At 42.9% G+C, this 13571-nt stretch overlaps 1 protein-coding gene across 2 annotated transcripts in view; it reads left to right on the top strand.

Annotated features, from left to right (window-relative positions):
• The window catches only part of osgn1 (oxidative stress induced growth inhibitor 1), an 84055-nt gene that overhangs the window by 48764 nt on the left and 21720 nt on the right, over window positions 1-13571 (top strand). For both annotated transcript variants that reach the window (XM_073062280.1, XM_073062281.1), the window contains exons 3-4: window positions 2985-3121; window positions 13350-13541. In XM_073062280.1, coding sequence (XP_072918381.1) covers window positions 2985-3121; window positions 13350-13541 — 329 coding nt within the window. The remainder of the gene's footprint in view (window positions 1-2984; window positions 3122-13349; window positions 13542-13571) is intronic.

Here is a 13571-nt window from a genome sequence, read left to right as displayed (position 1 = left end):
AATGTACATAATTGAGATCTTAAAAAGTCTCTAATTTTTCAAACTCCATCCTTACTTTTTAAAGTCAGTTTTAAGCCTAACCCTCTGACGGCCCTATTTGATATTGTTGCAGGACAAGATATTAAGTTGAAGGCATCAGATTTCCATATTTTGGCCTTTAACTCTCATAGCTAGGAGGATGCTTTTGTTTAAATGGAAAGATGTTCTTCCTCCTCCTCATGCTCAATGGTTATGCGACATTATGTCATGTTTAGATTTAGAGAAGATTCGTTGTTCAATTTCTGAATCTCGTCAAGACTTTCAAACATTGTGGGGACCTTTTCTGAATTATTTTCAAAACCAATTTGTTATTTAAACTCAGATGCTGGCTATTATTAATTTTTATTATATAAGAAGGTATTTACCTTCTTTTCTCCTTAATGAACAGCTTTGGACTTAGTAGGGATTAGATTCTTTTTTTTGTAATAAATTAGTATAGTTCAATATAAGCATTGATTAACATATATGAATTACGGGTAATGTAATTGTTAGTATGAGCAGATGTAACTGGTAGTTTTTTTTATCTTTTCTGACCTTTTATATACACTTTCTTGTACTCTATTCTATGTAGAAACTAATAAAAATATTGGAAAGAAAGTAGTTAACCCTTTAATTTCTTCTGCCAAAGTGCATTACCATACACTTCCCAACACCGTATTCCATCTGCCATTTCTTTGCCCATTTTCTTAATCTAAGTCCTTCTGTAGCCTCTACTTCCTCAAGCTACCTGTTCCTCCACCTATCTTCATTTTGTATGCAAACTTTGCAACAAAGCCATCAATTCTGTTATCCAAACTATTGATATATAACTTAAATAGAATTGGTCCCATCACAGACCCTTGTGGAACACCACAAGGTTAAGTCACTACCAGCCAGCCAGAAAAAGCTCCTATTATTTGTTTCCTGCCAGTCAGCCATTGCTTTATCCATGCTAGAATCTTTCTGTAGTACCATGGGCTCGAGCTTGTTAAGCAATCTCATGTGTGGCACCTTGTCAAAGACCTTCTGAAAATCTAAGTACATAATATCAGCTGATTCCCCTTTGTCTATCCTGCTTGTTACTACTACAAAGAATTCCAACAGGTTTGTTAGGCAAGATTTTCCCTTAAGGAATCCATGCTGACCTCAGCCTATTTTATCATGTGCCTTCAATTACCTTGAGACCTTATCCTTAATAATCGACTCAAACATCTTTCCAACCACTAAGGTCAGACTAACTGGCCAAAAGTTTCCTTTCTTCTGCTCTCTCCCTTCTTGAAGAGGTGGGGGCGACAGTTGACTTGCAGGGAAACCCTGTTGACAAAGGTCTGAAACTGATTGGGTTGTTGGAGATGGATTATAGGTATTAATGATGTGTTTTCTGGTTGACAGTGATGTGTTATCCCTGGGGCTGTCTCCTTTTGTTAACAACAGATATAAGAACTGGGTCAGGGGTGACAGTAGTGAGCCTAGGAGCAGCAGGGGGTGGGGGGGAGTGGGCAATGGAGAAATGTAGCTGTGATGGAGGAATTTATCTGATCCTGAGGGAAATATCCAGAATGTGAATCCTTCCCAACCCTGAGAGGATATTGGGAATAGGAATTCCAAACTGATCCCAAAGAGGATGTTGGGACTTTTTCTCAAATTGCTTCAGACTGCATCTGGAGGAAGGAAAATTGTTTGGGAATGTAGTTACATAAGGTACATGAAAGTTAAAATGAACTTCTATTGAAATTTAATCTAATCATCTCAAGTGACCTTTCAGTTCCATTTTCTGTCTTCCCACATTTATCCCTGTCCTATCCTCCTATCACCCCAGTCTTCCAGAACATGAAATATTACAGCACAGTACAGGCCCTTTAGCCCACAGTGTTGTGCTGACCTTTTAGCCTACTCTAAGATCAATCTAACCCTTCCCTCCTAAATAGCCCTCTATTTTTCTAAGAGTCTTTTAATGTCCCTTGTGTATCTGCCTGGCAGGCATTCTTCTACCTTCCAGTCTCTGAAAATTTGGCCAGTTTCTCCATTTATGTGAGCTTACCCACATTGACCGTGTGTTTTATCCTTCTGTTGCTACATACAACACCTTATCCCACCCTGTCTGTATAATCCCTTAAGCCTGCTCAGGCTATAGAACATAAAACATTGCAGTACAGTACAGGCCCTTTGGCTCATGGTGTTGTACCAACCTTTTAACCTATCCTGGGAATAGGTCAAAAACGGAAGCAGTTATCTGCAGTGCCCAATTTCTAGCTTCCTCTGCATCTTTGACCTTATTAGTTAATTCCCAGCACTTTGCTTCTGCTGTCAACACCATGACACTTGGTTTCCCTCCATCCCTGGTGTTAAATTGTAATTGAAATTGTTCATGTGAATTACAGAACTAAGGTTTAAGTGTCATAGACCAGTTAGAAGATCTTGTATTCCTCTGCAGATAGAATGTAGAGGGTGTTTTGTTGGGGTTTAAGTGATTAAAATTATTTAATGGATTTAGAAATGTTAATTAATAAAAACATTGTAGCTGGGGAGAGGTATCTGGGGCATTTGAGAAAGTACTGGAGTGAACACGAGAGGAACTGAATCAGTTTAGTGATGAGGATGGGGAGTTTAATCCAGGTTTACGCTGTGGTAAACTGGTCGAATCAGGTGTTAGAGTGGTGAATGGGTGTGATTACATAAGTACTAAGAAACAGTTTGTGGTTTGAGAAGGTGTGTCTGGATGCAGTGACAAACCCAGAACTGAGCTACTCTGTGATGGTGAGTGCATTTGGTGTCCCCAGAGGGAGAATAGCTGGATATTCATTGGGCAGGGTATTCAGAATATCGTGCAAAATAGCTACACCGAGGTAGCTGAGGTGAGACTCGTGCCTGAAATTATTCAATGTTATAAAGTTTTGATGGGCTAAATAAGCTCCTGTACATAAGTGCAGCTTAAAACATGCAGACTAATACTGTTTGTTGTTTAGGGAATGGGCCGTCAGGAATCTGCCTATCCTACCTCCTGTCGGGATACAGGCCCTACCTATCCCCTCTTGCCAGCCATCCAAACCCAATACTGCAGCAGAAATTGGAAGAGAATCGTCATCTGTCAGTCGTTGACCAGGTACTGTGTGTATATGTTCCTGTTGGCAAAGGCAGACTATAAATTCCCGAGGGTAACTCAGTAAAATTCCATAAGACATAGGAGCAGAATTAGGCCATTTGGTCCAATGAGTCTGCTCCGCCATTTCATCACCATTTTTCCTCTCAACTCCAATTTCCAGCCTTATCCCCGTATCCCTTCATGCCCTGACCAATCAAGAATCTGATGACCTCTATATATAAATATACATAAAGTCTTGGTCTCCACAGGTGCCATTGGCAAAGAAGTCCACAGATTCACCACTCTCTGGCTAAAGAAATTCCTTCTCATCTCAGTTCTAAAAGGATACCCCTCTATTCTGAGGCCACGTCCTCTGGTCTTAAAGACTCTCCCACCACAAGAACCATCCTCTCCACATCCACTTTATTAAGGTCTTTCACCATTCAATAGGTTTCAATGAAGTCACCCCTCATCTTTCTGAATTTGAATAGAGGCCCAGATCCATCAAATGCTCTTCATATGACAAGCCATTAAATTCTGGAATAACTTCCGTGAACCTCCTTTGAATCTTCTCCAGTTTCAGCACATCCTTTGATTAGGGGCCCAAAACTGCTTACAATACTCCAAGTGAGACCTCACCAGTGTTTTATAAGGTCTCAACATTACATCCTTACTTTTATATTCTAGTCCTCTTGAAATGAATGTGAACATTGCATTTACCTTCCTCAGCCCAGACTGAAAATTAACCTTTAGGGAATCCTGCACAAGGACTCCCTAATCCCCTTGCACCTCATATTTTTGTATTTTCTTTCCATTTAAAAAGTAGTAACCCCTTTCATTTCTTCTACCAAAGTACATGACCGTACATTTCCCGACACTATATTCCATCCACCACTTCTTTGCCCATTCTCTTAATCTGTCTGTCCTTCTGGAGCCTCACTGCTTCCTCAAAACTACCTTTCCCTCCACCTATCTTCGTATTGTCTGCAAACTTTGCAGCAAAGGTCAGGGATACTATTAAAGCGATAGAAAGGGTGGGTAATATAGCAAGATCCTCTTTTGAGTCAGTATGGGTAGAAGGCAGGAACAGGAAGGGAGCAGTTACTCTATTGGGAAATTCTATAGGCCCCCTGGTAGCAGCAGAGATACCGAGGAGCAGATTGGGAGGCAGATTTTGGAAAGGTGCAGAAATAACAGGGTTGTTATCATGGGTGACTTTAACTTCCCTAATACTGATTGGCACCTAATTAGTTCCAATGGTTTAGATGGGGCAGAGTTTGTTAAGTGTGTCCAGGACGGATTCCTGTCACAGTATGTTGACAGGCCGACTAGGACGAATGCCATACTAGATCTAGTATTAGGTAACGAACTGGGTCAGGTCACAGATCTCTCAGTGGTTGAGCATCTGGGGGACAATGACCACAACTCCCTGGCCATTAGTGTTATCATGGAAAACGATAGAATCAGAGAGGACAGGAATTTTTTTTAATTGGGGAAGAGCAAATTATGAGGCTTTAAGGCTAGAACTTGAGGGTGTGAATTGGGATGATGTTTTTGCAGGGAAATGTACTGTGGACACGTGGTTGATGTTTAGGGATCTCTTGCAGAATGTTAGAGATAAATTTGTCCTGGTGAGGAAGATAAAGAATGGTAGGGTGAAGGAACCATGGGTGAAAAGTGAGGTGGAAAAACTAGTCAGGTGGAAGAAGGCAGCATACATGAGGTTTAGGAAGCAAGGATCAGATGGGTCTATTGAGGAATATAGGGTAGCAAGAAAGGAGCTTAAGAAGGGGCTGAGAAGAGCAAGAAGGGGGCATGAGAAGGCCTTTGCGAGTAGAGTAAAGGAAAACCCCAAGGCATTCTTCAATTATGTGAAGAACAAAAGGATGACAGGAGTGAAGGTAGGACTGATTTGAGATAAGGGTGGGAAGATGTGCCTGGAGGCTGTGGAAGTGAGCAAGGTCCTCAATGAATACTTCTCTTCGGTATTCACCAATGAGAGGGAATTTGATGACAGTGAGGACAATATTAGTGAGGTTGAAGTTCTAGAGCATGTTGATATTAGGGGAGAGGAGGTGTTGGAGTTGTTAAAATACGTTAGGACAGGTAAGTCCCCGGGCCTGACGGAATATTCCCCAGGCTGCTCCATGAGGTGAGGGAAGAGACTGCTGAGCCTCTGGCTAGGATCTTTATGTCCTCGTTGTCCACAGGAATGGTACCAGAGGATTGGAGGGAGGTGAATGTTGTCCCCTTGTTCAGAAAAGGTAGTAGTGACAGTCCGGGTAATTATAGACCAGTGAGCCTTATGTCTGTGGTGGGAAAGCTGTTGGAAAAGATTCTTAGAGATAGTGTCTATGGGCATTTAGAGAATCATGGTCTGATCAGGGACAGTCAGCATGGCTTTGTGAAGGGCAGATCGTGCCTAACAAGCCTGGTAGAGTTCTTTGAGGAGGTGACCAGCCATGTAGATGAGGGTAGTGCAGTTGATGTGATCTACATGGATTTTAGTAAGGCATTTAATAAGGTTCCACACGGTAGGCTTATTCAGAAAGTCAGAAGGCATAGGATGCAGGGAATTTTGGCCAGGTGGATTCAGAATTGGCTTGCCTGCAGAAAGCAGAGGGTCATGGTGGAGGGAGTACATTTGGATTGGAGGGTTGTGACTAGTCGTGTCCCACAAGAATCGGTTCTGGGACCCTACTTTTCGTGATTTTTATTAATGACCTGGATGTGGAGGTAGAAGGGTGGGTTGGCAAGTTTGCAGACAACACAAAGGTTGGTGGTGGTGTGGATTGTATAGAGGATTGTCGAAAATTGCATAGAGACGTTGATGGGATGCAGGAGTGGGCTGAGAAGTGGCAGATGGAGTTCAAGCTGGAGAAGTGTGAGGTGGTACAATTTGATAGATAGATAGATACTTTATTCATCCCCATGGGGAAATTCAACATTTTTTCCAATGTCCCATATACTTATTGTAGCAAAACTAATTACATACAATACTTAACTCAGTAAAAATATGATATGCATCTAAAATCACCCTCTCAAAAAGCATTAATAATAGCTGTTAAAAAAAAATTCTTAAGTAGTTTACTTAAATACATTGAGTCCTAACCCCGGCACTTTAACATATCTTACTCCTGGCGGTTGAATTGTAAAGCCAAATGGCATTTGGAAGGACAAACTCCAAGGCAGAGTACAAAGTAAATGGCAGGATATTTGGTAGTGTGGAGGATCTGGGGGTATGTGTCCACAGATCCCTGAAAGTTGCCTCACAGATAGATAGGGTAGTTAAGAAAGCTTATGGGGTGTTAGCTTTCATCAGTCGAGGGATAGAGTTTAAGAGTCGCGATGTAATGATGTAGCTCTATAAAACTCTGGTTAGGCCACACATGGAGTACTGTGTCCAGTTCTGGTCGCCTCACTATCGGAAGGATGTGGAAACATTGGAAAGGGTAAAGAGGAGATTTACCAGGATGCTGCCTGGTTTAGAGAGTATGGATTATGATCAGAGATTAAGGGAGCTAGGGCTTTACTCTCTGGAGAAAAGGAGGATGAGAGGAGACATGATAGAGGTATACAAGATATTAAGAGGAACAGATAGAGTTGATAGCCAGCGCCTCTTCCCCAGGGCACCACTGCTCAATACAAGAGGACATGGCTTTAAGGTAAGGGGTGGGAAGTTCAAGGGGGATATTAGAGGAAGGTTTTTTACTCAGAGAATGGTTGGTGCGTGGAGTGCACTGCCTGAATCTGTAGTGGAGGCAGATACACTAGTGAAATTTAAGAGACTACTAGACAGGTATATGGAGGAATTTAAGGTGGGGGAATATATGAGAAGCAGGGTTTAAGGGTCGGCACAACTTAGTGGGCTGAAGGGCCTCTACTGTGCTGTACTATTCTATGTTCAATGTTCTAAATCCATCAATTCCATCATCCAAATTATTGACATATAATGTAAAAGGAATCAGCCCTTACACTGACCCCTGTGGAACACCACTTGTCACCGGCAGCCAACCAGAAAAGGCTCCCTTTTATTCCCACTCTTTGCTTCCTGCCAATCAGCCGCTGCTTTATCCATGCTAAAATCTTGTCTGTAATACCATCAGCTCATAGCTTGTTAAGCAGCCTCATGTGTAACACTTCGTCAAAGGCCTGAAAATCCAAAGTCCACAACATCAACCAATTCTCCTTTGTCTATCCTGCTTGTTATTTCTCCAAAGAATTCCAACAGATTTGTCAGGCAAGATTTTCCCTTGAGGAAACATGTTGACTGTAGCTTATTTTGTCATTTGCCTCTAAGTACTCTGAGACCTATTCCTTATTCATTGACTCCAACATCTTCATCACTGAGGTCAGACTAACTGGCCTATAGTTTCCTTTCTTTTGCCTCTCTCACTTCTTGAAGAGTGGAGTGACATTTGCAATTTTCCAGTCTTCTGGAACCATTCCAGAATCTAGTGATTTTTAGACCATAAGATATTGGAGCAGAAGTAAGCCATTTGGCCCATCGAGTCTGCTCCATCATTCAATCACGGGCTGATCCAATTCTTCCAGTCATCCCCACTCCCCTGCTTTGACCCCATACCCTTAGATGCCCTAGCTAATATAGAACCTATCTATCTCTGCCTTAAATACACCCAATGACTTGGCCTCCACAGCCGCTCATGGCAACAAATTCCACAGATTTACCACCCTCTGACTAAAGTAATTTCTCCGCATCTCAGTTCTAAAAGGACGTCCTTCAATCCTGAAGTTGTGCCCTCTTGTCCTGGAGTCCCCTACCAAGGGAAATAACTTTACCATATCTAATCTGTTCAGGCCTTTTAACATCTGAAATGTTTCTATGAGATTCCCCCTCATTCTCCTGAACTCCAGGGAATGCAGCCCAAGAGCTGCCAGATGTTCCTCATACGGTAACTCTTTCATTCCTCAAATTCTTGGAATCATTCTCAAATTATTTTTGAAAGATTATTACTAATGCCTCGACGATCTCTTCAGCCACCTCTTTCAGAACCCTGGGGTGTACACCATCTGGTCCAGGTGACTAGTCTACCTTCGGACCTTTCAGTTTCCCAAGAACCTCCATAGAAATGATAACTTCACAAATTTCATGACCCCTGACACCTGGTACTTCCAACATACTGCTAGTGGCTTCCACAGTGAAGACTAATGCAAAATACTTATTCAGTTTGTCCGCCATTTCCTTGTCCCCCATTGGTACTTGTCCAAGATCATTTTCCAGCAATTCGATATTCACTCTTGCCTCTCTTTAACATTTTATGTGTTTGAAGAAACTTTTGGTATCCTCTTTAATATTATTGGCTAATTCCAGTACCATCTGTATGTTCCTATCAGCAGAGGTGGGGTGGAGGTCCCAGGAATAATTCAGTGGATATAGAAATTCCTGTCAGCATTTGCAAGTAACTGAAGCCTTCTCTGCCTCAGTGGGCAGAGAAACTACGGTCCTAGGACTGCTGCCATAGAGCTGGAAATCAGGGAAAATGGAAGAGAAATAAAAGGCAATCAGCTGGAGGAGCTCAGCAGGTCAAGCAGCATTTTAGCAGCGAAATTGACAGTCAACATTTCAGGTTGAGACCCTTCATCAGGACTAGGTTCTAATCTGAAATATTGACTGTCAATTTCCCTCTGCAGATTGTGCCTGACCCCCTGAATTCCTCCAGTAAAGATTGCAGCAGCTGCAGTCACTTGTGTCTTCAGTTTAACTTTTAGTGTTGAGCAAATCTCTGGAATCAGTTCTAGGGGAGAAGGACACAGGTTAGTTGGTAGCAGGATTGATTTGGTTAAAGTTTGCCAAAGTTGATTTAACAATGTATCACCCTTAAAGCACCCAATATGAGCAGCAGGTTTGATGTAGTTTTTGTGGATTTTGGTGCGGGGCAGGTCAAACAAAACTCCATGAGATCTAAGTGAAATTGGGTAAATGGGATCCACAGTTGGCTCAGTGGCAGAAGTTTGTTTCTGTGATGGGGTAGTTATTGCTGAGAGAGTTCCACAGGGCTCACAGCTCTGTCCTGTGTTTGTACAAGGGATTGGCGTGGGGGATGAGGGAGTGTAACAAACCTGGGAATATATGGAATCTGGAATGTGTGTGATACTGGTTCCCTTTCACTTGGCCTAGACTTTCCCAGGATCCTGCCTATCCCCTCCCTGCTTCCCCTCTCCCAAACCTTGATCTTTCCTCTTGGTTTTTCACCTGGCACCTAGCAGCCTTCTTCCCACCCTCCCCCCACCTTCTTCATAGGGCCCCTGCCCCCTCCCTCTTCAGTCCTGTCAAAGGTTCTCGGCCTGAAACGTTGATTGTTTGTTTCCACGGATGCTGTCCGACCTGCTGAGTTCCTCCAGCTTGTTGTACGTGTTGCTTTGACCACAGCATCAGCAGTGTACTTTGTGTTTAGGAAAGCCTAGTAATTTCTAAGGTGGGGAAATGTTCTGCACAACTTTGTGGGCCAAAGGCCCTGTATTGTGCTGTAGGGTTTCTATGTTTCTTTCTATGTGACCTATAATCATCCTTGGGTTCTACTGGCTTACTAACACACAAGCCCAGAGACCCGATCAATCCTGATCTCGGGTACTGTCTGTGTGGAGTTTGCACATTCTCCCTTTGACTGTCGGATTCCCACGAGTGCTCTGTGTTCCTCCCACATTCCAAAAATGTGGATTAGTTGGTTAATTTGTCACTGAAAGTTTCCCTTTAGTGTAAGTAAGTGACAAAAAGCATCAAATCAGTGTGGGTGGGATGAGAGAAGAAGAATAATGTGCATGACCAGGAGGTGGGAAGGGTTCGATGGGAGCCAGCATAGCCAGGGTAGTCCAGTGGCTGACTCCATCATTGGAAGGGCCCCCACCATCCAGGGCTCGCTCTCTTCTCTCTGCTGCCATCAGGGGTATAGGTGATTCAGGACTCACACCACCAGATTCAGGAACAGTTGTTAAACCTCAACCATCAGCCTTTTGAAACAAAGGGGATAACTTCACTCACCTCACCACTAACCTGATTCCACAACCTATGGACTTATCATAGGACATAGGAGCAGAATTAGGCCATTTGGCCCATCAAGTCTGCTCCATCATTCAATCATGGCTGATCCTTTTCCCCCTTCTCAGCTCCGTTCCCTGGCCTTCTCCCTGTAATCTTTGATGCCCTGTCCAATCAAGAACCTATCAAGAATCTCTGCATTAAGTACACCCAGCAACCTGGCCTCCACAGCTGCCTGTAGTAACAAATTCCATAAATTCACCATCCTCTGGCAAAAGAAATCTCTCTGCATCTCTGTTCTAAATGGACACTCCTCTCTCCTGAGGCTGTGCCCTCTTGTCCTTGCCTCCCCCGCCATAGAAAACATTCTTTCCACATCTACTCTGTCTGGGCCTTTCAACATTCAAAAGGTTTCAATGAGGTCCCCCCCATCCTTCTAAATTCCAGCAAGTACAGACCCAGAGCCATCAAACGTTCCTCGTGTGATAGCTCTTTCATTCCTGGAATCATATCTGTGAACCTTCTCTGGACCCTCTCTAATGCCAGCACATCTTTTCTAAGATAAGGAGCCCAAAACTGTTCAGAACTACTCATGGTGAGGCCTCACCAGTGCCTTATAAAGCCTCAGTATCACATCCTTGCTCTTGTATTCTACACCTCTTGAAATGAATGCTAACATTGCATTTGCCTTCCTCACCACTGACTCGGGCTGCAAATTAACCTTTAGGGTGTTCTGCACAACAACTCCCAAGTCCCTTTGCATCTCAGACTTTGGCTTTTCTCCCGGTTGAGAAAATAGTCTGATTGTTTATTTCTACTACCAAAGTGCATGACCATGCATTTTCTAACATTGTATTTCATTTGCCACTTTCTTTCCCATTCTCCTAATCTAAGTCCTTCTTCAGCCTATCTGTTTCCGCAATGCTACCTGCCCCTCCACTAATCTTTGTATCATCTGCAAACTTGGCAACAAAGCCATCTATTCCATCATCTAAATTTATATACAGCATAAAAAGAAGTGGTCCCAACACTGACCCCTGCAGAACACCACTAGTCACTGGCAGCCAACCAGACAAGGATCCTTTTATTCCCACTCACTGCCTCCTACCAATCAGCCAATGATCTAACCATGCCAGTAACTTTCCTGTAATACCATGTGCTTTTGGTAAGCAGCCTCGTGTGGCACCTTGTCAAAGACCTTTCGAAAGTCCAAATATACGACGTCCACTACATCTCCTTTATCTATCCTACTGTAACCTCCTCAAAGATTTCCAACAGGTTCATCAGGCAAGATTTTCCCTGAAGGAAACCATGCTGACTTTGTCCTATCTTGTCCTGTGTCACCAAGTGCTCCATACTTCATCCTTAACAACATCTTACCAACCACTAAGATAAGGCTAATTGGTCTATAATTTTCTTCCTGTTGCCTTTCTGCTTTCTTAAAGAGTGCAGTGACATTTGCAATTTTCCAGTCCTCTGACACCATGACAGAGTCCAATGATTTTTGAAAGATCATTTATAATGCCACCACAATCTCCACCGCTTCCTCTTTCAGAACCCTAGGGTGCAGTTCATCTGGTCTGGGTGCCCTTAGGTCTTTCAACTTTTTGAGCACCTTCTCCCTTGTAATAGTAACTGCACTTATTTCTCTTCCCTCGCACCCTTCGAAATCAGGTAGGCTGTGTCTTCCACAGTACTGCAAAGTACTCATTTAATTCATCTACCATCTCCTTGTCCCCCATTATTATTTCTCTGGCCTTATCTTCTAGCATCCTATATCCTTTCTTATCTTTGATTTTGGAATATATCTATCCTGCACCTTCCTGATTTTTCTCAGAAATTCAAGCAAATCATTGCTGATCAGCTGTTATCCCTGCTGGCATCTCCAATTTACTTTGGCCAACTCCTCTCTCATACCACTGTAACTTCCTTTACTCCACTGGAATACTGCTACATCAGACTTTATTTTCTATCACATTTCAAGTTGAACTCAATCATATCGTGATCACTGGTTTCTAAGGGTTCTTTTACCTGAAGCTCCCTAATCACCTCTGGTTCATTACATAACACCCAATCCAGTATAGCTAATCCCCTAGTATGCTCAACAACAAACTGCCCTAGTAGGCATTCAACAACTCACTCTCTTGAAATCCATTACCAACCTGATTTTCCAAATCGACCTGCATGTTAAAATTTCCCATGACTACCATAGCATTGCCCTTTTGACACACCTTTTCTATTTCCTGTTGTAATCTGTGGTCCTCATCCCAGCTACTGTTAGGAAACCTGTATATAACTGCCATCAGGGTCCTTTTACCCTTGCAGTTTCTTAACTCGGTTCACAAGGATTCAACATCTTCCAATCCTGTGTCACGTCTTTCTACTGATTTGATGCCATTCTTTAGCTGCAGAGCCACACCACCCCCTCTGCCTACCTTCCTGTCCCTCTGATATAACGTGTAACCTTGGACATTCAGCTCCCAGCTTCAACGATACTTCAGCCACAATTCAGTGATGGCCACAACATCGTACCTGACAATCTGTAATAGTGAACAAGATCATCCACCTTATTTCTTATGCTGCGTGCATTAAGATATAACATTTTTTAGTAGTGTATTTGCTACCCTTTTTGATTCTGCCATTTTGTCCTACCATCTGCCTGCCTTTCCTGACATTTGACTGCACTCTTATCGTTGCTTTTTTACCATCCGTCCTATCCTGAGTCCCTTCATTCCAGTTTCCAGCCCCCTGCTAAATTAGTTTAAACTCTCCCCAACAGCTTTAACAAACCTGCCTGTGAGAGTATTGGACCCTTTGGGTTCAGGTGCAACCTGTCACTCTTGTACAGGTTATACCTCCCCCAGAAGAGATCCCAATGATCCAAGACTCAAGGACTCAAGCTCTCAGTATTATTTATTTGCTTATTTATTATTGTTACTTGTTTTTTTTATTTGCACAGTTGGTCAGTCTTTGTGTGTCATTTTATTGTACTACTTTGTTCTATTGTGAATGCCTGCAAGAAAATTAATCTCAGAGTAGTAGGTGACATGTATGTATTTTGATAATAAATTAACTTTGACCTCTGAGAAGTAACTGACTCAGGAGGGTGTGTTCTGAATCTGATCCTGATGAAAGTTTTCTGAGACTATCTGACCATCAAGCTTTGTGTTGCACACTGCCGTTTCCAGGGTGAGGTACCAAGTTCATTGTCTTCAGTGACTGAATACAAACTTCTGTTTTGACTGCCCTCAGGATCTGGAGTGGCTGTCTGAAGGTTTGGAGGGACGCTCCTCGAATCCTGTGGCTGTGCTCTTTGACACACTTCTCCTGCCTGATGGTGACTATGGTCTGGGTCACGCTTCTCCCTTGTGGTGGAGACTGGAGGCTTCGCAGAGTATCTCTCATCTGGTCCTAGGCACAGGATTACCTGGAGGTTCCTGGCATGTGAGTAACTGCAAACTTGGTTTCACTTTG

This window comes from Hemitrygon akajei, chromosome 11 (assembly GCF_048418815.1).
Source record: "Hemitrygon akajei chromosome 11, sHemAka1.3, whole genome shotgun sequence".
In the NCBI taxonomy this organism is placed as follows: Eukaryota; Metazoa; Chordata; class Chondrichthyes; order Myliobatiformes; family Dasyatidae; genus Hemitrygon; species Hemitrygon akajei.
The sequence above is the reverse complement of the archived record's forward strand: the minus strand, read 5'-3'. Positions and strand labels throughout refer to the sequence as shown.